The sequence below is a fragment of the Leopardus geoffroyi genome, chromosome C3 (genome assembly GCF_018350155.1).
Source record: "Leopardus geoffroyi isolate Oge1 chromosome C3, O.geoffroyi_Oge1_pat1.0, whole genome shotgun sequence".
NCBI lineage: Eukaryota > Metazoa > Chordata > Mammalia > Carnivora > Felidae > Leopardus > Leopardus geoffroyi.
In genome coordinates, this window is record NC_059338.1 from 33537013 (window position 1) to 33561586 (window position 24574).

General features: G+C 49.9%; 1 protein-coding gene and 1 long non-coding RNA gene across 4 annotated transcripts in view; one reads left to right on the top strand and one right to left on the bottom strand.

The window, feature by feature from the left end:
• LOC123586990 overlaps positions 1-16729 on the bottom strand; it is a 31738-nt gene extending 15009 nt beyond the window's left edge. Inside the window, exons 1-3 of one of the 2 annotated variants that reach the window (XR_006707053.1) lie at positions 16639-16709; positions 8183-8279; positions 7933-8083 (exon numbers count right to left, since the gene is read on the bottom strand). This is a non-coding gene — a long non-coding RNA (uncharacterized LOC123586990). Of the gene's footprint in view, positions 1-7932; positions 8084-8182; positions 8280-16638 lie in introns of those variants that run through there. The other variant, XR_006707054.1, reaches the window with a different exon arrangement.
• MAPKAPK2 (MAPK activated protein kinase 2) overlaps positions 15297-24574 on the top strand; it is a 44801-nt gene continuing 35523 nt past the window's right edge. The window contains exon 1 of one of the 2 annotated variants that reach the window (XM_045456688.1): positions 15297-15911. In XM_045456688.1, the coding sequence (XP_045312644.1) occupies positions 15627-15911 (285 nt within the window). In that variant the 5' untranslated portion in view covers positions 15297-15626. The remainder of the gene's footprint in view (positions 15912-24574) is intronic. The other variant, XM_045456687.1, reaches the window with a different exon arrangement.

The window sequence follows — 24574 nt, forward strand, 5'->3', positions numbered from 1 at the left end:
AGAGGGAGACACAGAATCCAAAGCAGGCTCCAGGCTCAGAGCTGTCAACGCAGAGCCCAATGTGGGGCTTGATCCCATGAACTGCAAGATCATCACCTGAGCGAAAATCAAGAGTCAGACGCTTAACCGACTGAGTCACCCAGGCATCCTGGGGGGCAGATCTTTCTAACAGTTCTAATTGGCCACATTTTGATTGTCATAGAAGATAGGGCTTTGGATGTCATGCTTTCCTCTGGAATTTAGGCAAAATAGCAGTGCTCTCTTGACTGAGGATTTGAGAGGCAGAGCTGTATTCCAGACCATGGGGCCTGATAGAGATCCAGAGATGTGCAAACAAAGGAGGCGGGAGAGAAACACCCAGAAGGCGGAACACTCTTCTCAGGGCTCCTGAGGAAGGTACAGGTGTCTGGGAATTGAGTACCCACCCTGGAGAAATGTACAGTCCAGGGGAGAGAAAGTCCTAACATGTAAACTAATAAAGACCGAAGTGTAACAGCACAGGGTTGGAAACAATGGGGGTTGAAGGAAATAGATCTAGTTAGCAGTTACTAGAATATTCTAGGTAAGCAAAAACTAGGCCAGTAGCCGGGGAGATAGAAAAGAGGGCAGGATACAGGACGCCTCGCTGAGATAGAATCAGCAAAAACTGCCAACCTGTTAGATGTGGGATGTGAGGAGAGGAATGGATAGAAGGACAAATCAACTCGTACAGCATCGAGAGAGGTCTTTACAAATCCTCTAAATCAAGGGTGAAAACCAAACTGTCATTTCGCTATGGAAAACCTTCTTCAACAAAGCCAGACACAGACATTCAAGGCACTTGGGGGTAGGATGTGTTTTTTCCCTTTTCCCTTTGCTTGTTCAGGAGTTGGACACACACCAGGGCAGGAGAAGAGACGCCAGCCCCAGCGTTCCGCTCAAGGATTCGTACAGGTCTATGCAGGGCCAGTTCTATGGGCGTGTGACCCATGCGGTCACACAGGGGCCCGTGTTTAGAGGACCCTGTGCTTGGTTTTAACCTTCTGCTACCGCTCTTTGAAATTCTTAATAAGCTCTGAAACGAGGAACTCTGCATTTTCATCTTGCACTGGGTCCTGCAAATTAGGAGCCGGAGCCTATGGTAGTTGGTGCTGGGAAGAGAAGCAGAGGTTAGAGGCCAAACAACGCAGTCCTTCGACAAGCTCTGCGGTGCCGAGACAGCCAGGGTGGCCGTGGACGTGAAGAAGAACGTCCTAGCAGCCGGAGCCTACTGTACAGCATTGCTGTGAGTATTGAAACCAGCAAAAACACGGGAAGAGTTCAGAACAGCGTCTGGCACGTAGTGATTTGCCATTTAAGTGTTTGATGGCGTGATTAGCCCCTCTCTGCACTGACTCAACAGCTGACAGCTTGAGGTTATTCATTCACATGGTCACAGTTAAATTTCATTTTCAGTTTTAGGGGCACCTGGGTGGCTCAGCTGGTTGAGTGTCCGACTTGGGTTCAGGTCATGATCTCACGGTTCGTGGGCTGGAGCCCCACGTCGTTGGCTTTGCGAAGACAGCTCGGAGCCATCTTTGGATCCTCTCTTTCCCTCTCTCTCTTCCCCTTCCCCACTTGGGCTCGCGGGCTCGGGCACACACTCTCCCTCCCCCTCTCTCTCTCTTTCAAAAATAAGCATTAAAGAAAATTTTTAAAATTTCATTTTCAGTTTTAACCTATCACTCACCATCCAGCTCCGGGCTGATGATTGATCTTCGGGGGGGGGGGGGGGGGTGGGGAGGAGGGGAGGAATCCAACAACAATAAATATCATAATAAATAAATGTGCACCATCGCATCCTGTCACCTTCCTGACAACGCTCTTTTATGTTTATTTATTTTGAGAGAGAGGGGGAGAGAGAGAGCATAAATGGGGGAGGAGCAGAGAGAGAGAATCCCAAGTAGGCTCTGTGTTGTCATCGTTGAGCCCAACGCAGGGCTCCACGCAGGGCTCGAACTCACTCACCAAACTGTGAAATCATGACCTGAGTCGGACATTTAACTGCTTAACCGACTGAGCCACCCAGGTGCCCCTAAAAACGAATCTTGAGCTCCCTGCTTCCTCCCTCCCTGGATCTAAAGGAAGATTATGTCCCTGCTGTCATCAAGATAATGGCTCCTTCCCGTACCTCCCTCCACTTCCATCTGAGTCCCGAGAGCCTATAAAGTGTACAACCTTTGTCCTTTAGAGTACAGCTCTTGACTGGTGGTAAAAAATTAAAACCCTGGCCCGACATCTCTATTCCATGAACGCTTTTCCCAACCAAAGTCTGAAAGATGTTCCTCCTACCCCTCCTAATCTTGGATGTTCCCAACATGTTCTTGGTAAGAGGGAACTCTCTCTTATTGTCCTAGGGTTTCAAGTCGGCAGGGACTGCACATTTTTTCCTTAGCTAAAATAGTTGTGGTTTTTCCTAAAAACTTTGCAAGTTCCCTGTAGACTTGGAAATTCCCTTCTTGGTTATAGCTCTTAATGGATGCAGAAGAATCCTGGCCTGGTCCTATCTTTCCTGCCGGTCTGCTTGCTGTGTGGCTCTAGGAGGTGAGCCTAAACTCTCTGGGCCTCAATTCACAAGGATTTCCTTAGCTGGGGCAGATTGGAGAATGGAAAGGTTTGGGGAGGATTTATTTCCGGAGGACCTTGGAAGAAGAGATTTATAAATTTAGATCCCTCCTCTTGAAAAAAAAAAAAAAATGAGTTTAATAATTTCCGCTGCTAATTACTAACCCCCACCCTCACCTCCATGCCTGCCTCCACTCCCGGCTGTTGATTGATGGAGTAGATAAGCTGTAGTCTCCCTCTCCCACCTATGTGCACACTTCTGACAGGCCCTAGATAAATAGGAGGCAGAGGCAAGTCCTTAGAATTATTATTATCATTATGATGATTATTATGCTTTCAGCATGAGAAACAGGAAGTGAAACTGACTAAAACATCCAGCGATAAATGCCTAGCCCCATCTCCTCCGCCAGACTTAAAGGCAGAGAAGAAGCCAGCCAAAGAAAACTGTGGGCCACAGACTCTGTCAACCCCGTGTGTGTGTGTGTGGGAGGGGGGGTGTGGGTGTGGTTGTGGGTGTGTGGGTGTGTTACAAGGACCGTCTCTGAATAACTAGTTTCCAGGACTTGTGATCTTTTACCCTCATTCTAATGCCCATGCTTCCTCCTTCATGTGATATCCTCAGGGGCCTTTCTTACGACTTCCTTCCCCATTTCCTAGAGAGAGCTTCCCATGGCTCTCAGAAGTTGTTAAGAGGACCAGCCCCGTGAGTAACTGGTGCATCTGTACATACCTTGCCTGCCGAGGCCAGGTCTGAGCCCTACACCTTTCTCTGTTGCTTGACTTGTCCCCACGGCAGACATATTTCCTGGGCCAGAGGCCTTTCTCCCCTCACCTTTCAGGGAGCCCTGTTTTCTCTTCTGGCCTGGTCACCTGACACTTCATCTGCTTGGCTGATTATTCACAGCCTTTGTCTTTTTCAGTAATCGATTGTGGACGAACGGTAGTCAGAAAACAGGGCATCAGGGCCAATGTAATTATCCCACGTTGACATTTCCATTTGCAGCACCGTGGCCTCTGGAAACTCTGAAAAATAGTGAAAATGACCTGATTTTCATACTACCTTGTTAGCGCAACTTCCCGTGGAGAAAAGAGGAGACAGCTGTGTGGGGAGAAAACGAACCAAGCTGGTGTTTCAGAAATGCCTTCTCATTTGGACAACGTTCTGAAAACTACAGAGGGAACAGATGAGGAAAATGCATCAAGGAGAGGTAGCAAAGACAGAGAAAGAGCGAGCAGGGTGCCGGGCTCTTGTGCTAGTCCCGGGGCCCATGTCTTTTTATGGCTTTTGTACCAAGATCTTGAGCCAGAGTAACAGAGTGTTGGAATTTTGCTTTGGGAAACATATAACCATCGTAGTCTCCTTACGACTTAATAAGATCCCAGTGAAGCCTACCCAGGGGTTGGGATGGCGCTGAGGCCACAACAGGGTAACTGACAGAAGAAGAAAACTCCAGCATAGAGCTCTATACCCCAAGTTGTGACGACAGTTGTCTGCCTCCGGATCGTCCCCTTCCGGCTGGCCCTGCTCCCTGTCCAGGAGACCGTGGTGCCTAGGAAGACACTGTTGAGTCCTGGCTTCCTGTGATCAAACCCCCATTCCAGTACTTCCTGTAAGTCACTAAGATTCACTGGGCCTCAGTTTCCTCATCCGGACTCCTGGAAGGATATTAGTAACACCTACCCTATAAAGTTGTTGTGGAAATTGATTGGATTAACACATGGAAAGCACTTAGAAACCCCATCTGGAAGACACTAAACCATATGGGGGCCATTATCATGATTTTGTCTCGTGTGCCACCCTCCATTCCATCCATCCAGGAGAATGTAAGTGTCACATTCTGTGACAAGCATTGGGTGAGTCGCGAGGGATGGAAAGTTTGCAAAACATAAATCTCCGGGGGCTTCGCTCCCTCTGCGGGGTTTCTCTTCTTAACAGAAAATAGGTGGTGTCGCACTGACTCGCATTCTTCCTGGTTCCTTGACCCTGTTCCTTGACCCTGTTCCTTGACTGCCTTCATTTGCTGCTGCTGCTCCCCTGCTCCTTCCCTTCCCAACTCTGCAGAAGATAGGTCCCAGATGTCTCAGCCAAAAAAGGCCCCAGCGTCCTGATAGGCTCTTCTCTGACTTGTCCTGGTGAGGGAGCCCTGGGAGGGGTAGGGCCCCAGGGAGGGTGCTGGTCTTTCTGCTCAGCGGCTCCCCCTTCCCAGGCCCTGGGCTCCTCCACACACACTCTGGAGAAGCTGGAGGAGGGCCACCAGGCTCTGTAATAACCACACTTCCTCGTGGTAAACAAGAACCAGATTCCTGGGGAGTGACGCGGGCAGGAGCCCTGTGGCCGATCAAGGCAGCCGTGTGACTTGAAGGAGCACCTCTGCTTGGCCTTGACCTGTCTGGGGAAGGTTGAGGGGAAGGCTGCCCACATGTCCCTCTTTGCTACCCTTGCAGCCGTACTCTGAGCTACAGGGTCCTTCACACCGAATGGCCCTGCAGACTCTGGATCTGGCATCCTGGCTCAGTCTCACAATCAGGGAACATCTGCCCCGTGTCTCCTGTGTCCGCATTTGTCTCACCCTCTTCCCTACTCCTGTACCTAACTCCCACCCTTGGGTGCCCCCCCTTCCCCCCCCCCTCACCCTGCACGAGGAATCGTATGCTTCCCTCACTGTTGCCAGAAGAAGCCTCACAATCCCAGGAGGATGGCTTGATCCCAGGAACTCAAGAGTGAAGGCTGCAATGGAGGCTGGGCCAGCCCATGAGCTGCCTGGGCCTTCTGACTTTGGGTGGCTGGTCCAGAGCTTCCATCTGAACAGCATGACTTGGGAGTTTAGGATCTGATGTCTCAGGAATGGAGGCCAGATAGGGTCCCTGCTAGTTCTAGTTCCTGGGTGGAAGGTTGGACTGGCTCAAAGACCTCTAGAAAGGGCTCCACAAGAAAGGGGGGGGGGGGTGCAGAGAACTGGTAGCTGAGGGCTTAGGACGGGAGGGGGCAGTTTATTAGATATCTTTTTGGGCGTTTGCATTTTGTTCCATGTGAATGTATTGAAGTTTCCAAAATCAAAAAAAAAAAAAAAAAAAAAAAAAAAAGACTTCTGTGAGTTGGTAAATCTTCTGTATGTTAAGTTATAGAGAAGTGTCCCTTGACCCTTGTCCCCTTGACGGTGAGACATCCAGCTTAGACTTCAGGCTTAGAAGGGCCGTTAGAGGCGGGTGGCTGCTCAGGTCTGGGATTTTCCGAGCATCTGAATGATTTGCAATGTTGCACTGGAAGGAGAGGCATTGCTGAGCACATTGGTCCAGGAGGAGAAAGGACGTACCTGCTGTGCTCCTGTGATCCCTCCGGGTCTGGAAGGCCAGGAGTCTCCCATCTAAAGGACCGCAGGAGCCCGGCTCCACCCAGAGAGGTCAGCCGGGCAGGCCATTTGTGTTACCTTGGTCCCTGGGGGTCCACAGGGAGGGGGTGGGCCAGTGCCAGCACCCTGGGGACCCAGTGTCTTCTCTGAACGTGCCAGAAGCCACCTCAGTTTTCAGGCATTGTGTATTAGTCTTAAAACTTGTTTCTTTAAAAACATTTCTCTCCTTAGAGCGCTAGGGTGGCTCAGTCGGCTAAATGTCTGACTTCAGCTCTGGTCATGATCTCACGGTCCTTGGGTTGGAGCCCCGCGTTTGTCTCTGTGCTGACAGCTCAGAGCCTGGAGCCTGCTTCAGATCCTGTGTCTCCCTCTCTCTCTGCCCCTCTCCTGCTCATGCTCTGTCTCTGTTTCTCAAAAATAAATAATCATTAAAAATTTAAAAAAAAAACAAAACTTTCTCTCCTTTTTATTCTCAATCCTTACATTCATGTAATGTGCTGAAATTTGCATAGCACTTGCACATATGTTACCGATGGCTCCCTATTGCCCAAGTCCAAAGCTTTAGTAGAACTTCTCATCTTTATATCTGCCTCCCACCTCACATCTTGACACTTTCCCACACACATCCTATATTCCAGCCCATGCCGACCACCTGTTGCTTCTACGAGCCACGCAATGTCACCTTTCTCTCCATTCCATCATTCAGTGCTACCTCTTTCTCCTCCCCTTCCATGAGAACTCTTGCCCGTCTTTAGATGCCTAAGTCAGATGTCACCTCCTCGGGAGGACTTTCCGGATGAATCCGTCTTGTTTATGAGTTCAGGAGCACCATACTTAAACCCTCTCAAGGGCCACCTGGTAGGGTGGCTATTGCCAAAACTGAAACCAACCAAACCAACGCTAGAAAGTAATGGGTGTTGGTTAAATGGAGAGACACAAGAACTCTTGGCACAGCTGGTGGGGATGTAAAAGATGCAGCTGCTATGGAAACAGCACAGGAGGCGGTTCTTAAAAAGAATGAAACAGAATCATCATATGATCTAGCAATCCTGCTTCTGGGGATAGACCCCAAAGCATGGAACGCAGAGGCTCCAACAGGCATTTGTACATGGTGCTCGCAGCAGCCGAAGTGTGGAAGCAAACAGGTGTCCACTGAGGGAGGGACGGATAAACAAAAGGTGGTTCATACATACAATGGTGTATGCATACACAGAGCCTTAAACAAAGAAGGACATTCGACACATGCTACAACATGGCTGAATCTCAAAGACATTATGTTCGGGGAAATAAGCCAGTCACAAAAGAACAAATACTATATTTGTATGTATATTTGTATATGTGTATATGTTCATATATGTGTGTGTGTGTGTGTATATATATATATATATATACACATGTATATAAGCCAGTCACAAAAGAACAAATACTATATTTGTATATATATTCGTATGTGTGTATATATTCATATATGTGTATATATATATATACATGTATATAAGCCAGTCACAAAACAAATACTATACTTGTATATATATTTGTATATGTGTACATATATATATATACACACATATATACGTACACACATACATATATACATACACACATACACACACATGTGTGTGTATATATACATATATGTATATGTGTATACACATATATGTATACACATATGTATATATGTGTGTATACACACATATGTATATGTGTATATATATACACACACATATGTGTGTATATATGTATATATACACACACATATATGTGTATATATATGTATATATATACATACACACACATATATATATATACATAAAAAACTTCTTCTCCAGGCACCCAAGGCCTGTCAGGGGCATCAGGGCATCCCCATGCCCAGCACAGTACTTGGCACTAATCGGTGCCACCCAGTCCACCTTTATTGATACGAGACGGGCACAAAGTTGATGGTGTGTGGGGGGGGCATCTGCAGGTAGGTCTCAGGCTGGGCCACATTCCAACTCCCCTCTTTCAGCACATCCAAGTTTCCTCTGCATCTGCCGCTCCACCGGAGGGGGGGGCGGGGCTCTAGCTGTCTTTCCAGCACCGTGGGGAGACCCTTGCCAGCATCAGTGAGTGAGCATCCAGGAGTGACAGGGACTTGCCTGCAACATGTGCTACACGGGTCACACAAAAGGAAAAACCTACCCTCGTGTTATAATGAGGCACCGGAAGTCCTGAGAGTGTGAAGTTTTTAGGGTCACACACCTACCTACCTATATGGTGCTATAGTTGTGGTCTTTGGAGGAAGGAGACAAATGAGGTGATTGCCATATGTCCTTTTCATCTGCACAGTATTACAGCTTTCATAGCCTAAGAAGATAGGTGGGGAAAAAATTAGCTCCTACCTGTCGTGAAATGAGCAAAACCAAAACAAAACATAGTGTATGTACTACATATACCTCACATATTTAGGTCCTCCCTCAAAAGCTTATACATGCTAGGATCCCAAACTCATTAATGCTTCATTGACTTTACTCAATGCCTTTACCTCTCCTAGAGGGAGAATCTTTGGAATCAGAGTAAACTGCAGGTCGCAGAGTGTGTTTCCTTCTCCTGAACCATGCACACAGGCTGAGATGGCATCCCTAGAGAGGCCTGGCAGGTGTCAGGTAGCTGGACCACTTACAAGAGCATTTAGGACCACAGACTTTGACATATGTGGGAACAGCATGAGTCTGAAGTCTGGCTCTTCCCACTCCAGCGCGATGACTTCGGCCGGGTATTTAACCTTTCTGGGCCTCGGTGGTTTCCGTGATCCAAATGGCAGAAATACTACTACTTACAGCCTTGTTGAGAGGATGGAAGGAGATAATTGGCACGAGAATATCTACTGCAGTATCACGGCTCACGTTTATAGAGGTCAATTACTATGTGTGGGTAACAGTTCATAATGTTTCATGTGTATTTAAGTTAGGGAATTATCACCCCCTTCATTATAAAAAGTGCGTTCTGAGGTGTGGTTAATATGGCAAGTGGTAAGTGGTGGAGATGGGATTTGAACTCAGAATTTGATTCCCCCATGCTCTACTGCCTGAAAATTACCTTCTCATATGAAGCTAATATCATCATACCCTTAGGAAACCACTAGACATTCCACACACACGCTGGCACACCTCTTCTCCCCCTTTCCTACCTTCCCACTTCCGTTTACTTTACTTTTGTTGTTGTTTTTTTTAATGTTTACTTATTTATTTTTGAGAGAGAGAAAGAGACAGAGAATGAGACAGAGAAAGAGACAGAGAGAGAGAGAGAGAGAGAGAATCTAAAGCAGGCTCCAAGCTGCCAGTGTGGAGCCTGACACAGGGCTCAATCCCACGAACGGTGAAATCTTAACCTGAGCCAAAATCAAGAGTCAGACACTCAAGCAACTGAGCCACCCAGGCGCCTCTCTGTATATTTTTCTTAAGTGAGGGAGGGAGCAAAAAAAAAAAAAAAACAAAAACAAAAAAACAAAAAACAAAACAAAACAAAACAAAAACCTGGGGACACAAGATTACCAGGAAAAGATGAAATGACCTCCTGGGTTGACACACTCTGGTTGTGTCCCTAGATGTCCCCTTTTCCTTTCTCCCTTCCCCAGTTCACTCTCCAGGCTGAATGCTCATCTGAGTTGTAACTGACATGCTCAATACAGGGTAGTTTGAAGGGGCAAGACTGACTACAGGGACAGGGACCACAGCCTTGGGCCATTTTGAATGTGGTAGAATATTTACCTCTTTTCCCTCCATTTCCCATACTAACGTGCAGAATTTATAATTAGGCATCTTGTAGTCCTGATTAGCCTCATTTGTGGCCCCTTTAAACATGTTATGCTTGTTGATGGGCAGAGGCTAAGTTTCCATTCCCCTCTGGGTACTTCCTTCTTTCTCTTTCCATTCCCATTCTTCCCCTCTAGTCCAGCTGCTCCCTGCTATGGCATTAAACCCTCAAAGGTTGGGGTACAGACAAAGGCATCGGGGGGTGGGGGAGCAGAGCATTTCTTCCCCTCTGGGAAGCCCTCAAGTAGGGCATTGTCGGCAGCATTTGCTTTGGGTAGAATTTCTTGCTGTGGACCAGCTCTTAGCACTTTCAGAGATTTCAGAAATTTTTGTAACTAATGGTTCTTCTGTATCTGTTATCCTTGAAGACATTGAAGACCCTCATTTTACCAAAGAATTACTAGCCTATGACATGAAGACTGCTCATCTCTCCCTGGTCCCAAATCATTTTCCTTCCCAACGGTGAGTTTTCAGTGGACAGATCTTTTCCTGTGAATCACGCTCCCTTTCTTCAATGTTCTGCTTTTTGCCATGCTAGCATTAGATACAAAGTCTACTTTATCTGTGTGCCTATGCGTATCCAGCAGCCAGTGGATGATTCTATCTCATCAAGAGCATGCTATCTGAAAATTTCCAAGAAATTCCCCTCCATAGATCCCTACCCTCTGTCATCCAGTCATAATGTCACAGCATAATAAAATAGGAGATGTCTACTCTCTGATGGGAAGCTTGGAGAAGAGAGTTCACTGTGGAGTCATATTTACCCCATAATATAACCGAGCTATGCAAATTAACATAGACCTATACTAGAAGGTTGAAGGAAATTGAAATGTGGGAGATTTAAAGTATATCTGAAAATGGAAACTATAGCCCATAGCTCTTTGGGCCATTCCTGCCCAGAAATGGCATATACTATCTTTCTGACATCAAGAAGGATTTGTGGGTATATGTCTGCTCAGGGTTTAGACTGGGGGCCATGATCATGGACTTTGGGTCACAAAGAACTGGGTTCTGTCCTTTGCTAACTCTGTCACCCTAGGAAAGTTATTAATTCCTCTAGGACTCACTTTCCTTTCCTAAAAAAATAAGTAAATGAGGATAACAGTACATACCCCATAAGGCTGTATAATAGGTAGGATAAGTAAGAGTTAAGTTTGGGAGTGATAGAAAACCTAATATATCAGTTACTATAACAAGAAGGACATTTATTACTCTTTTATATACAAGTCTGGGTAAGTGTGTTAGGGCTGATATGATGGATGCTTGCTTCCCAGGACATAAGCTGCTTTTATCCTTTTGTTCTGTCATCCTCAACCTATGGCCTCTATTTCATGATCCAAGATGGCTCCTCAAGCTCCAGCCATTAAATTTTCATTCCAGCCATCGGGGAAGAGAAAAGAGGAGGAGAAGGAGAAGGACTACCTCTACCTTTCAACCCCTTCCATTTACAAGTCATTGGCTAGAACTTAATCTCATGAACACAGCCAGCTGTAATGGAGGCCGGGAAATGTAATTTTTAGTCCGGGCAGTCATGTGCTTAGCCAAACATTGGAAGGTCTTTACTATTAAAGAGGGGGAAATGCGTATTGGCTCAAATACCTAGCAATCTGCCACAGATCTTTATGAGATGTAAATAAGATGATGCACAGAGTAAGCACCCAATCATCACCATTACCATCACCATCGTCACCATCATCATCCCCATGAGAATGTGGAGAATACTTTGAAACCCATCACCAGATGTTTCTTTATTTTAACCTCATCTTGTTAATGTCATTCTTATCCACCTCCCTTTTAAGACACTATTAGTTTTTTTCTTTTATGAAGGTCAGACACTTATACCTTATGAAATAAAATTATGGAAAGCAAGAGAAAACTGAGGAAAACAAGGGAATGGTGAACACGGGATTCTAGATAATGGTTCTCTTTGACGGTGGAAACAGAGGTGGGGTGGGATGGGGATGGAGAAACCACCTAGTTATTTCATTGTCAAAGCCCTCGTTTTTATTTTGGGCAGGAGATTCACAGGAGACTCTTGCGTTGTTAAACGTAATGAATAACCAGGGGCGCCTGGGTGGCGCAGTCGGTTAAACGTCCGACTTCAGCCAGGTCACAATCTCGCGGTCCGTGAGTTCGAGCCCCGCATCGGGCTCTGGGCTGATGGGTCAGAGCCTGGAGCCTGTTTCCGATTCTGTGTCTCCCTCTCTCTCTGCCCCTCCCCCGTTCATGCTCTGCCTCTCTCTGTCCCAAAAATAAATAAACGTTGAAAAAAAAAAATAATGAATAACCAAATAAAAGCAGAGATACCTGGACCAATGATCCAATGTTGGGGCTGTGTTGTGAATCAAGGATTATAATTAATCTGACTCTATGCAATGAGGTCTTTAAATTGTACAATATCGCATGGCATATGTCTGTATGTCAATAGTAGACAAAAATAGTGCTTTCTATCTGCATAGAGCTTTAACTTTTGAAGTGCTTCTACACATCCATAAAAACTGCTTGAGAAGTTCATTACACGTGGCTGAGGGCTTGGTATTATAAAAAATAGGACTTTGGACTTGTGCGTCCTAAGGGAAAATCGTTTATTTTATTCTTACAGTAGTTTTGTGAGGCAGGCAGGACAAATGTTTTATCACTATTTCACAGATGAGAAAGAAGGAACTGAGAGGGCAAGGGACTTCAGTGAGGTTGTATGGCTAGTTGGTCAGCAAAGGAACTTTAGATCTCTTGCCTAGTGCTTCTTCCTTTAGGCAAGCTCACTCCCGGTTATTACGCATCTGTTGGGCATTTATTCTGTGTTACATGCCAGGCACACCATGCCGATATGTTTGTGTTTACGTAGGTGCGTGTTTTCCGGGTACTGTGTGCAGTTTATGCGATCTCTGTGCACACGCACACATACACGTCCTTGTTGTCCTTGTGTGCCCCAAGGCCTAAGTGGCCCATGTAACTCCAGGAGGAATCCCCAGCTGGGGTTTCAGTTGTCTTGTTATTCCTAGGTCACTGGGCTTCAGCATCTCCCCAGAGCCCCAGCTAGTTAGGAAGGCAGCTTTGGTATCAGGGACAGATCTCCAGGCAGTGGGCACAGAGCACAGCAATGCTTTAATAAAAGAAGAAGGAGAAGGAGAAGGAGAAGGAGAAGGAGAAGGAGAAGGAGAAGGAGAAGAAGAAGGAGGAGAAGGAGAAGGAGAAGGAGAAGAATTTCCTGATTATTTCTAGTTTATGAAGAAATGATTATCATAAACACTATCTCATTAAATTCTCATTGTGTTCATAAACACAATCTCATTAAATTCTCACTCAGCCCTGAAGTCCATGTTATTATTTTTCTCATTTGCTCAGACACAAAGAGAGGATAAATGGCTTGCTCAGGGTAACTCAACCCGAGGGCAGACTTGAACTCAGGTCACTTGTCTCTGAATTCTTTTCTTTCTGCTGTGCCTTTCCATCTCTGCAAAGGCAAAAAAAGACCCTTATCTTCCTTCTAGTGGTGTGGGGAGAAGCTGTGAAAGCTCCATGCCAAGCAGTAGAACACCCCTAGTGACACCCTCTGTGGACAGAAAAAGAACAACTCAGAGGGCGGAGCAGCCCCAGACCGAGGACCTTCAATCAACAGAGAAAAAGACGGAGTAGCTGGGGCTTTCACCTCCCTCTCTCTGCATCCTTTCTTGTCTCAGTCCTCTGGCATCTCCAGTGTGTGCCTCGGGGAGGCAATAGCCATACTACTAAACTGGAGAGGTCAAGGTGTTTTCCAATCTCTGTGGCCTTAGACAGTCTCTTTGTCTTTTAAGAGTCAGGGGGTTGGGAGAACTGTCTCACCACAGGCATCCTCGGCTACTGCAGCCACAAGTGAATCCCTCCAGCTCCCAGACCTGTGTCTGTGCCACTTTGGCCAAGCTGTTCGCTTGCACAGGTCTGTCTTCTCCACCAATTAACACCATCTACCAACTGCAAGGCTGAGCATGGCTTCTTGTATACAGTCAAGTTGTGCACTAAATGAGCTCTGCTTCAAAAGAGCCAATATTTATGTTAGGGGAACTGGCCCCAGGGAGTGAATCCTGCTGCCCTCCCTGGAAGGGAGACTCCTGCCTTTTGCTCTGCCTCTTAATCCTTCCCTGCCTGGGCTCAGTCCCAAGGGCTCCTGTCCTCAGGATATCCCATTGTTTTCTCCCTATGCTGGGTGTCCTTGGACAAGGGGGCTCTGGAGTATCGGAGGGACATATTAGGGGCCATGTGTGGCTATAGCTCAAGCCCCATTTTTAACATTTTATTTTATTTAGTTTTTTTGAGAGAGAGAGAGAGAGAGAGAGAGAACCCCAAGCAGGGTCCGGGCTTTCAGCCCAGGAGGTTTGATTCCCCCCAACTGTGAGAGCATGACCTGAGCCGAAATCAAGAGTTAGTTGCTTAATGGACTGAGCCACCCAGGCATACCCCAAGCCCCATTCTTACTTTTGCATTACGGGTAATCAAGCTGAGGTTTTGTGTTCACCTGTCTGGTCTTTTTTCTCAACTGTTCTTAGAACAGGGAGGAGGTCAGCAGGGATGTATTAGATGATCATCCCCCACACCCATCAGAATGCATATAGAGGCCCTCCAGCAGCTTATAGTTAGGGCCTCCCCAGTCGCCTCCCCCTGATCTGGGCTACTATGGGCCCAGCTAGATCCTTGGTATCTTCCGCAGAGATATGGCGCTAATCTGGACTAGACCTCAGCTTCTTAAAAATACCCACTTCTCCTAATAGGCGTAACCCAGGGACTAACTTTTCCACGCTAGAAATCAGACCCTGGTCTGATCCAGACCTTCCTTTTGTTTCACCGTCTTATCTAATTCCACAGCGCTGCAGAAAGGTATTGCTTTTCCTCCCACTGAGGGAGAGGTGCAAAGGCTTGCCCAGGGTCACACAGGAAGTCTGAAGGTCAGTCTATCCTCCCTCCCCCCCCCCCCCCGCAGTTTCCTTTCTTAGCTAATTTACATGAGAAACAGTTCAAAGTTATAATTGCTACATTGTTCAAAGTTACACAATGATTAAATCTTTCGCTGACAAATTCATGAGAAAAGAAATGCAAAACTCAGAGGAAAATGGTCCAGCTAAGAACATGTTTAATATTTGCCTCACACCTATTTCTAGGAGGAAGGGCCTCTGTAATTCCCTGTAATTCATGCTCACGCCGCTTACACTTACTAGTCGGTCACCTCTCTCCTTCAAAATACACCCCTTCTTCCGATTGGCTGCTGCCGTCTAAAAGAGCCAGACGACTGGAGAAAAGTGGGTTTTCTATCTGAATTATGCGCCTACTTTCATACGCCTCCTTCTTCTCTTGGCTTGCCCCTGATCAATCACGAACCGGGGTGTCTCGGCCCCCACTCCCCTTTAGCGACCCCGCCCCCAGGCCGCTGCCCCGGCCAGCCACCCTCCGTCCGCACTCGGGAAGGCTCGCGTCCTCCCCTTTAAGGCCAGCCCCGCCCCCACGCCCACGCCTCCTTGGCCCCGCCCCGCCTCCCGAAGCCCGGCCCCTCCGACCCTCCCCTTTAAGGACCGGCCCCGGACGCAGACGAGGCTGTGACGCGGCCGCCGGCCCCCGGGCTGGGTACATTGTCGCGCGGCCGCTTCCCCCCGGGCCGGGCCCCCCGCCGTCCCGCGGTCCCCTGAGCGCCAGGCCCCCGGGGGGGGGAGGGTGGGAGGGAGGGAGCAGGGCTGGTAGGCGCCAGTGGCGCGCGGCGGGACCCACGGAGCCCCGCGACCCGCCGAGCCTGGAGCCGGGCCGGGGCGGGGAAGCCGGCTCCAGCCCGGAGCAAACTTCGCCGCCGGGCGGGGGGTGGCGGGGACCCCGTCCGGAGTCGGAGGAGGGGGCGGCCGCGGGCCCTCCCGCCTCTGCTCCCGCGTCTCCCGGCACCATGCTGTCCAACTCTCAAGGCCAGACCCCACCGGTGCTGTTTCCCAACCCGCCGCCGCCGCCGCCGCCGCAGCCCCCCGCCCCGGCCCAGCCTCACCCCCCTACCCAGCCGCCGCCGCAGCCCCCGCAGCAGTTTCCCCAGTTCCACGTCAAGTCGAGCCTGCAGATCAAGAAGAACGCCATCATCGACGACTACAAGGTCACCACCCAGGTCCTCGGACTGGGTATCAACGGGAAAGTTTTGCAGATCCTCAACAAGAGGACCCAGGAGAAATTCGCCCTAAAAGTAGGTTCGGGGGCCGGGGGAGGGGAGGACGGGCACGCGCGGAGGCGGGGGCGGGGGGGGTGTCCCGGGGACGACCCCCAGCGCTCCGAGCGGCCAAAGCGCACGGTCGCCGGGCGCGATCGCGCGGACCCTGCCGGAACCCGGCGACCGTCCGTCCCGGCCGCGGCGGGGTTGTGGGTCCCGGGCGCCCGAGGGGAGCCAAGTGCGCGGCCGGGGGCGGGCGCGCCGCGGGGAAGGTCAGGTCCGCGCGGACCACGCCGCCCAGAACGAGTTTCCGGTCACCTCCGGGTGTGAGTGGCGGGACCCGAGAGGACTCGTGAGCACTCTGCCATTTTGGGGTTTGAGCGGGATCCAGCCGAGTCGCAACGGTTGGCTTCGGGACCACTTCTGCTAATTTCACCCTGGCTCGAGGAAGTGATTTTCGAGGCTTGTGGTTCCCCATCCTCTCCTCCCTCCTCTCTTTCTTTCTGCGGGCACAAAAGGCCCATTACTCATTGAGCTGGTTGGTCGGTTAGTTTGGAGAAGTCGGATCTCAGAGGTTTATTTAGCCTCGCTCCTTATTTGGGAGCCGGAATGTGTGATTTCACTTCCCTGGGCCTCCCGAGTGCGGCCATGCCGCCTTGGGGCGCGCCGGCCCGGGAGGTGCCAGCCTGGAGATTCCGCGGGGACACCGCCCCCCGGGCGCGGGGGAGGGACTGTTTTGATCCGAGAGCAGGCCCCCTCCTACCTTCAGTGTCTGTGAGGCTCCAGATGGGAGGCCAGCAGGCTCCGGCGCGATGTCTGCTGTTTCCATAGCTCCATTGATCATTGTGAACCGGGTGTCTAAACCACGGCTTGGCCCGGTGCTGATTCCGCAAATCAGGGATGGCCGCTTGAGCCCTGGACGTGGGCGATTGGTGGACAGTACGACGGAACGTTTTCCTTGAGCCGGGGAAACCCAACCTCTTTTTTTTTTTTTTTTTTTTTTAAGGGGGGGTGTGGTGGTTTCGGTGGGGGGGGGGTTGGGGAATGAGGAGTTAAGTGAGAATACCTAGTTCAGAAGTTAAACAGAAAGGACTTGGAGGCCTGATAAGGTGGGTGGGTCCCCAGTGCAGCGTGAGCCGGTGTTCAGGGTCATTTAAAAAGGTTTTCCCCCCTCAGACAGGTTTCAGATCAAACCACATCTCTAAAGGTGACACATTACGCCTATTTCCCCTGGGGTGTCTTAATGATTGGAGGAGTAGAAAAATACTTCCTGTGTTATATTTTTCTCTTCCCCCTCATGCCTCCCCTCCTCAGCTAGCTGTATTTCAGCTATTAATACAACTCAGATAGGTGTGATGGGCGGAACTGTTGGAATATATAATTCGATGTAATAAAAGGCTGGCACTTTGCATTCCATGTGCAATTTCCAGATTTTCAGGCCTCTAAAATCATTTTCCTGCTGCTTTCATCCTCTTGGGGGAGAGCTTTCAGCTAGTCCCAACACTGTCAGATTTCTTTGGTTTCTACTCTAAGCTGTTGCTGTGGGCTTTTAGCTGTTGTGACTTAGACCCCTTTCCCCATACAGTCAACTGGGGACAGGGAGTAGGAGCTGTGGTTTAAATGTGTCACTGACCTTGGGGAATGGAATTGAGCGAGTGCTGTTTGACCACAGTTAACTTGTACGGGTGAGGAAGCGACAGACGCCCTTTCTGAGAGAGTTTTCTATCCCTCGGAGAGGCCATCTGCCCTCACCCATCAGCAGTTTGGGGACGAAGGCTGTTCATTCATTCCCCTGGATAGTTGGAATATTGCATAAAGACTTGAGAACAAAAGCTCTCAACCTCTTTTTATTCTATTTAATGACACATAAAACTCCACTTTAAAATGTTTTAGGGTGGCAATTCAGATTTCTTTTGTAATTCAGATTTCTGCGATTGTAATTAATAGGAGAGAGATTTGGATATGTCCCCCCCCCCCCCCCCGCTTTAGTTTTGAAAGGAAAAATCCCGCAGCATTTTAAATAACACTCATAATTTATCCCTCTCGGGTGGGAAGTGGGTGCAGATTGAAGTCAGTCTGTTTTGACAGGCAGTCTGCTCCCAGATCTTGTAAGTTGGCTCAACTGTTAAATTGCAGATTCCCACACATCTTTGTGTAAAAACTTAATAATAGAGGAAGAAAGAAGGTATGAGACATTCAGAGACTGATAGTGTCAACAGCACTTCCATGTCCAAATATTGGCTAAGACATAATTACAGCTTGTAGGGGGAATCTGGCCCAGTGAATCCTGTCTGAGACACACACACCAAAGAGATTTCTAGATCTTGAATCTTGGTGAAATTAACCTTCGGTGCCGAGTGGTGAAATGATTTTCAAAACCAGGAGCGTTTTGACTATGAAGCAAGGGGAGGTGGAGAGATTGCCCCATCGGTAGGTGCCTGAGGAAAAAGGGATCGGATCTCCACTCTCCGCACAGCGTTAGGCCATTCCTGGGGATTCGGGGCAGAAGCTGCGGGGCTGGAGCAGGGCCTCGGAAGGGGGTTCTGACCTCTGCTGTTTCTCAGCTCTGAGAGTTAATGGGAGGTGGCAGATGCCCAGATGCCCTGCTCGCTCTGTGGTCTGGTGACCTCTTAACCCTCTTAAGTGAAATCAGTGCTTTCCAAAAAAAAAAAAAAAAAAAAGCCCCAAGCCACCTTGCTGCTTCTCTCCCTGCACCTCAGAGAGCTAACATTTCAGTGCTTTTAGTGCGGCTGTGACCTTACCTCACCATCTCTGCCGGCTGCTGTTGCTAAGTTCTGAGTCATACCCATACTTCGTCAGAGTCGGAAGGGACTTCAGAGGTCATCGCATCTACCCCCCTCGTTGTGCAGATTTGCGAAAACCAAGGCCCAGAGCAAAGACTTGCTTGAGGTAGTATAGCCACGCGCTTGGCAGAGGCAGGATTAGAACCCAGGATGCCTGACTCCCTGTCTCAGGCCTCTTCCCACTTTGTAACTGCAGTGACGTCAGCAGACTCGGACCTGGGATTGGCTGCGGCTCCAGCCTAGGGAGCTACTCTCTTACCCCCTTGACTGATGGCGAGGGGGTGCCGGGTGGGTATGTATTACCTCCCCAGCAATAACCCCCAAAGTTGGAAGGGCAGCTTACGTACCAACTCAGCAGCGCCATGAGCTCTAAATATGGTTAACAAGCTTTTTAAAAATAATTTTTGTATACCACCCCCTCCCTTTTTAGGGCGTGTTTGATATAAATCTAATGTATTATTTTTTGTATAAGAACATGGGAATTCTATTAACTATTTCTTTGATACAGACGCCTGGTCCCAATCCACTTGTGTAATGGTTGGTTGTATTCCCCGTGGGGTTCCTCAGCTGCTTCCTGCTTCTCCGTGTCATGGTGACTCTTGGGTATTAGCTGAACAAATTTAATTAAAGCTGGCACTGTTGTCCCTCTCTGCTGTGTGACTCTGATTAGGTGAAGCACATTATTGCTTTACAAAATATAGAATGTTGTCCTCCCTTATCTCTGTTTATCTTTCCATTGCGTGGATTAGAGAAAACAAGGTCCTGTGATGTCTTCTCCTTTCCTTTCTCCAGTGGTCCTCCTTCCCCAGGTCACCTTGTGTCACTGCGGTGTGGCTTCCTTTGTTGTTCTGAGGGGGAGATCATCGGAACTGCCCATGGTTGGTCTGAACAGTGTTAGAGGGAACCACCAGATCTCCCACAGCCCCAAAGTACAGACATCGTCCTCTCCAGCTCACATCATCCTGTATACCTCCCGGGGAGCGGGGAGCAAGATAGGTAGTGTGGCTGCGTGAGGGGCAGTGTCCCAAGATGGGGTTCTCTGGATGGAATCACACGGTGAGGAAAGTTTCTTTGACTAATAGATCAGCCTCTTTCATATCCATTGAGGTTACAGGTAGTTAACAGTTTGCTGAGCATCCTATCGTATGCTTACTTGTGTGGAGGAGACAGACCTATAAAGTGCCTTAAAATTTAGGGGGCCAAGAAACCGATTTGGAGAAGGCAAAATTAACAAACTTGGTTTGCACGCTCCAGTATGGCAGCCAATACCCATGCATGGCTATTGAAGTTAAAATTAATTAAGCTAAATCAAATTAAAAATCAGTTGCTAGCCACATTGCAAATGTTCAGTAGCCTGCACGTGGTTAATGGCTGCTGAACTGAATAGTGCAGAAGAATATATTCATCCTTGTAGAAGGTTCTACTAGCCTTTGCTGGTTTGGAGGTTAAATCATGTGATTGGGAACAGAAGAGCTTTAGAAGGGAAATCTGGGAGGACCCAAGGAGCCATGGATGGCTCATTGCTGGGCCTCTGAGGTATGAGTAGATCTGTCGGAGGGGATGGTGACCCTGGCTCTGAGGGGAGATCGGGTTGGCAAGGAGCCTATAGGGCTAGTGGCTCAGAATTGACTCTGACCTAGTTTTGTGTTAAAAGCCGGTTTCAAAGTACTTGAGGGGCGTGAAGTAAACGAACAGGCTGTTGTAAAGCAGGGTGACAGATCACTGAGGTTTGGGCTAGGAGGTTCTAGTTTCTGGTTTCAGAGATGCCCTCCCCGTCTTGGGGCCTTGGTCCCTGTTTACTGCACCAGGGCTCTTGGTGTCCACTGAGGCAGGATCAAAGCTGGGTCGGCTCATGGTCCTTTTTCACTTGTAAATTCTGGGCTTTGATGGAGTTGAAAATAATCTCCAGCTAAGATCTGGGGTCAGTAGCTGATGGAAGTGGAAGGAAGAGCAGCCCCCAGGCCTTGAGACCAGATATCAGTGGGTGCCTGGGACTTGAAGGGGCTCCTTTTCAGGAGGACGAAGGCACTGGTGCTCATGATTAAGATGTTTTGACTGCTTGGGCCCAGAGGAGTTGGCCCATCATCCATTGATGCTTCCCTTAAGAAGCAGGTGCAGGGATCCAGGGAGAGATCTGGAGGAGCCAACATTCAGGACTGCAGACTTGATCCCTGCCCAGATCCTGGGGTTGGAGGAGGGGCCAAAGCTCCTGTCACCCGCAAATCCCAGGGATGTTTGGCGGCCTTGCCAGGAGGAATGTCAGCCACAAGCGGGGAAGGACAGGGCACTGGCGTCTGCATTTGAGTCCCTTCCACGATTCCCAAGAGGCCCTTGCGTGTTCTGAGTCAGGACTCTTCCCTACTGGTTTGAGGTCCTCTCTTCTGCTGCAGGCCCTTCAAAGTCATGTGGGGTCTCTTTTCTCTTCTCTTCCCTGGTCTGCAGCGGTGCTTCAGGGTCCAAGAGGGAGGTGGGCGGGCAGGGCAGGGTTGGTGTCTGCTGTGTTCCAAGGGGCTGCAGGTGCTCTTGGTAATGGTTTAAGGCCCGGTGGTACAGAGACCCACACATCATTGCACCTTACTGCTGACACTCCCCGGCATCTTTCTTGACTCCTTCCATCCCACCAGAGCGGGAGGCTAGGCCCGTCAGGAGGGGTTCAGTGGTCTGTCCCAAGGCCTTACCTGGCATCAGCATCAGGGACACAGTTCCCCAGGACCTGCTCTGAGTCTGGGTTTCTTTGGTTTTTTGGTTGCTAGAGGGAGTAGCGCTGGGAGTATAGACCTGGCAGCACAAAAGTGAGCTCGTGGCACTAGGTCTTCCTACGTAGGTCACCTCATAAATGGGGACATTGGTAAAGAGAAGGGGCCACGCCACTGGGCGGCTTGATGTACACCAGGTATGTGACCCACATCAGACTTTGTACCCTCTCTGGTCTTGAGAGGAATACTGATATTTTGTATTTTAAGATGTATACAGATGCATATTTTTAGAGAAGAGCATGTTATTATTTGTTATGTGTCGGATGGGAAAGCCAAACATGGGGTCCAGGCTATATGCCCTGCTACCTGGGCATGTGTCCTGCAGTAGGTCAGTTAAATTTTCCAGGTTTGGGTGCCCATGGCAGAGGTCAGGCTACCCATTGCTCCTGAGCACTGGCATTGGTGGGTAGCGGAAGGCTGTGCCGGGGGCAAGAGGCCAAGAGCTGGCCGGATGGCTTGCTGACCAGCCCCGTGTCTGACCATCAGCAGCGTCTGAGCCAGAGTGGATGCCCCTGGTGTGGTCTTGATGGCTCCAGGGTAGCCTGTGCCCAGTTAATTAACCGTCCTCCCTGACCAACCGTCACTTCTGTTGTGTGAAGACGTGGAAAGTGTTGCACCTAGCGCCTCGGCAGAGAGGATGGGGCCAGATAACTCAGTGGGATGTGAATCTGTTCTTGCCTTGAAGTTAGAAGAATCTTAGTGTAGCGGTGTCTCCAGGCAGAGATGCGGAATTCTTTGTGTTCCCTGTCTGCAACTTCTTCCCCACTTGAGGTGTGGGGCCAGACGTGGCCGCTGTGATCGGTGTGCGGGCTGGGACCTGCACAGGGGCACCAGCTGAGGGAGGAAGTGAGGGCTGCAGTCTAACCTACTGTTCGCTAGTCAGGCTTCGCGTTGGCTTGTGGCTGGGTCCATCCACGTGGGTGCCTTCTTGTAATTCACCCAAAGATACGGTGTGGGCTGGGGACTGTCCTGGGATGAGAGTTGGGGACAGATTTCTAAAGCTGACGAGGAAATTAGGATTTGCACCCAGGTACCACGCAGCAACCCCCTAGGGTTGGGTAAGACTGGAAATCAGAAGTCTAAGGACGCAAGAGGAGAGAGGGATGCCTGGTGAGGTCTGTTCTCTTTCTTCTTCTTCCTGCTCACTAAATGCTAAAACAGTCATTTCAGTCCTGGAGCTTCGGACCATGGAGTCCTGTGCTCTAGGCCATCATATGTGGCTGGATCCAGGAAGAAGAGACACAGTGGAAAGGGGGATGAGCCTCTGGCAGTGCCCTTTGGGGGCTTTATTTCCTGATCCAGTAAACATCGCTGTGTGCTAGCTGGCAGGTGGGAGAGGCTGGGACATGGCCCCAAGGTCAACCCCCATCAGTAACTCATGTTCCCTCCAAGACTGGCCAAGCTGTGTGTTTATTCTGCTAGGAACATGAGCCGTCCCAAAGGGTCATATGAAAGGGCATCTTACTCTTGAGGGACGTTTCCAGGCATCTCCATGGCCCGTGTCCATCCAGCACTCATCTGGAAGGTGAGGATTGGTGACCGAAGGCGGAAGCTATGTGGCCACCACTCGAAGCCTTTTCTGTCTCAGACAAGTTGCGGGTGACAAAGGGAGCTGTATGGCTGATGCCTTCTCTCTGCTTGGCTTCTCTCCACTGATTCTTCTTCTGAACCCAAAGCAAAGGTGAAGGGGACCTACTGACAGGTCCCTGCGGCCTCCTCCACCGACCGTCATGCTCTTATGGGGCGCCTTGCCCCTGACCCTTCTGTGGCAGGTGACTGAGTCAGTCATGTTGCTGCCATTGTGACGATCCATGTTATCTCTAGGCTCCCAGCCCACACACTGGACACTTGCAACCTGGCCTCCCGCCCAGGGCCTCGACCTGTTACTCAGCCCCTCCGTCCCAACAGCTAAAAATAAACCTGCCGCTGCTGCAGTCCCCCCCGCACAGCCCGGCCCTGCTGTCGGCCCCAGGGCTGCCTGCCACACCGCCGAGCCCACTCTGTCTTGTCACTTGTGGTCTCCCCATTTGCCCCCTTCTCTTGTAGCCCGAGCTTGGGAGGTGGTGGGGGGCAACTCACGGTTCTGAGCTCTGGGAGTGAGATACAATACCCGGAGCAGCACCAGGCTCGGTTTGCTCCCAGCGCTCGGAAACGTGAGTTGCCCCCCACCACCTCCCAAGCTCGGGCTACGGGAGAAGGGGCAGTGCGTACAAAGGCTCTGGGGAGCCACCGTGCTTCTTCCCCGTGAGGGGAAGGGCTGGGAGGAGGTTGCAGAAGTTCCCCGGGTCAATTAGACTTTCCCCCACGCTTGCCTCCTGCTCCGGCTTCCTCCAGGCTGCACCGGCAAGCAGGCCTCCCCGCAGAAGGTACACGGAGGCCAGCAGGAGAGCTCTGCCTGAGGCTGCCCCAGGCCCTCACCCCGACTGCCCTGTGACTGAGCTCGCTCCCTGCCCTGGGACTCCTGCCCTGCTGCTGAGCTATATTCTCCACCCCTGCAGCGTGGGGCTTCAGGTTACCACATTCAGAAGTGTGACCTCATCCTGTTGGCTTCCAAGGATAACTGGGCCCTGGCTCTCGGGGCCTCCCTCCTGAGTCAGGCCATGGCCCCTCTGGCCCTCCCAGCTTCGCCACCTGCAGGATGTCACAGAGAGCACGGGTCTCTTCTGCCTCCTGTGAGGGCAGGGGTGGTGCTGATTAGTGTCCACTGAGGTCCATTGAGGTGACCTCTTGCCCTACTGCCTGGGGATCCCGGAGACCTACAGGGTGTGAGGAAAGGGGCTCAGGGAGCTGGGGTACCTGCTTAACTGGTAGATACTGGGCGGACTATATCTTTTAGCTTGACTTTGGCACTCTCTTCTTACTGATTTTTCTAATCCTTGGGCAGGTGTTGATACTTAACCACGCACAGAAGGATTCTGTGTCTTTTTTCTGGGATTGGGATTTGTTTGGGAGAAGGTGTGTTGGGGGAAGAGTAATAGAAGCTGAGGCAGGTCTGGGGGGCCCTCTGGCTTGAGCTAGAGTTACATACTGGACCAGGTCTCCATGGACTGCTTCCTCCCGTCTGTCCTTGCAGGGCCTCATTTCCTCTGCAGGGAGAGATTCATCTGCCAAGGCCCATTGGCTTCTGGAGGGAGGAGTT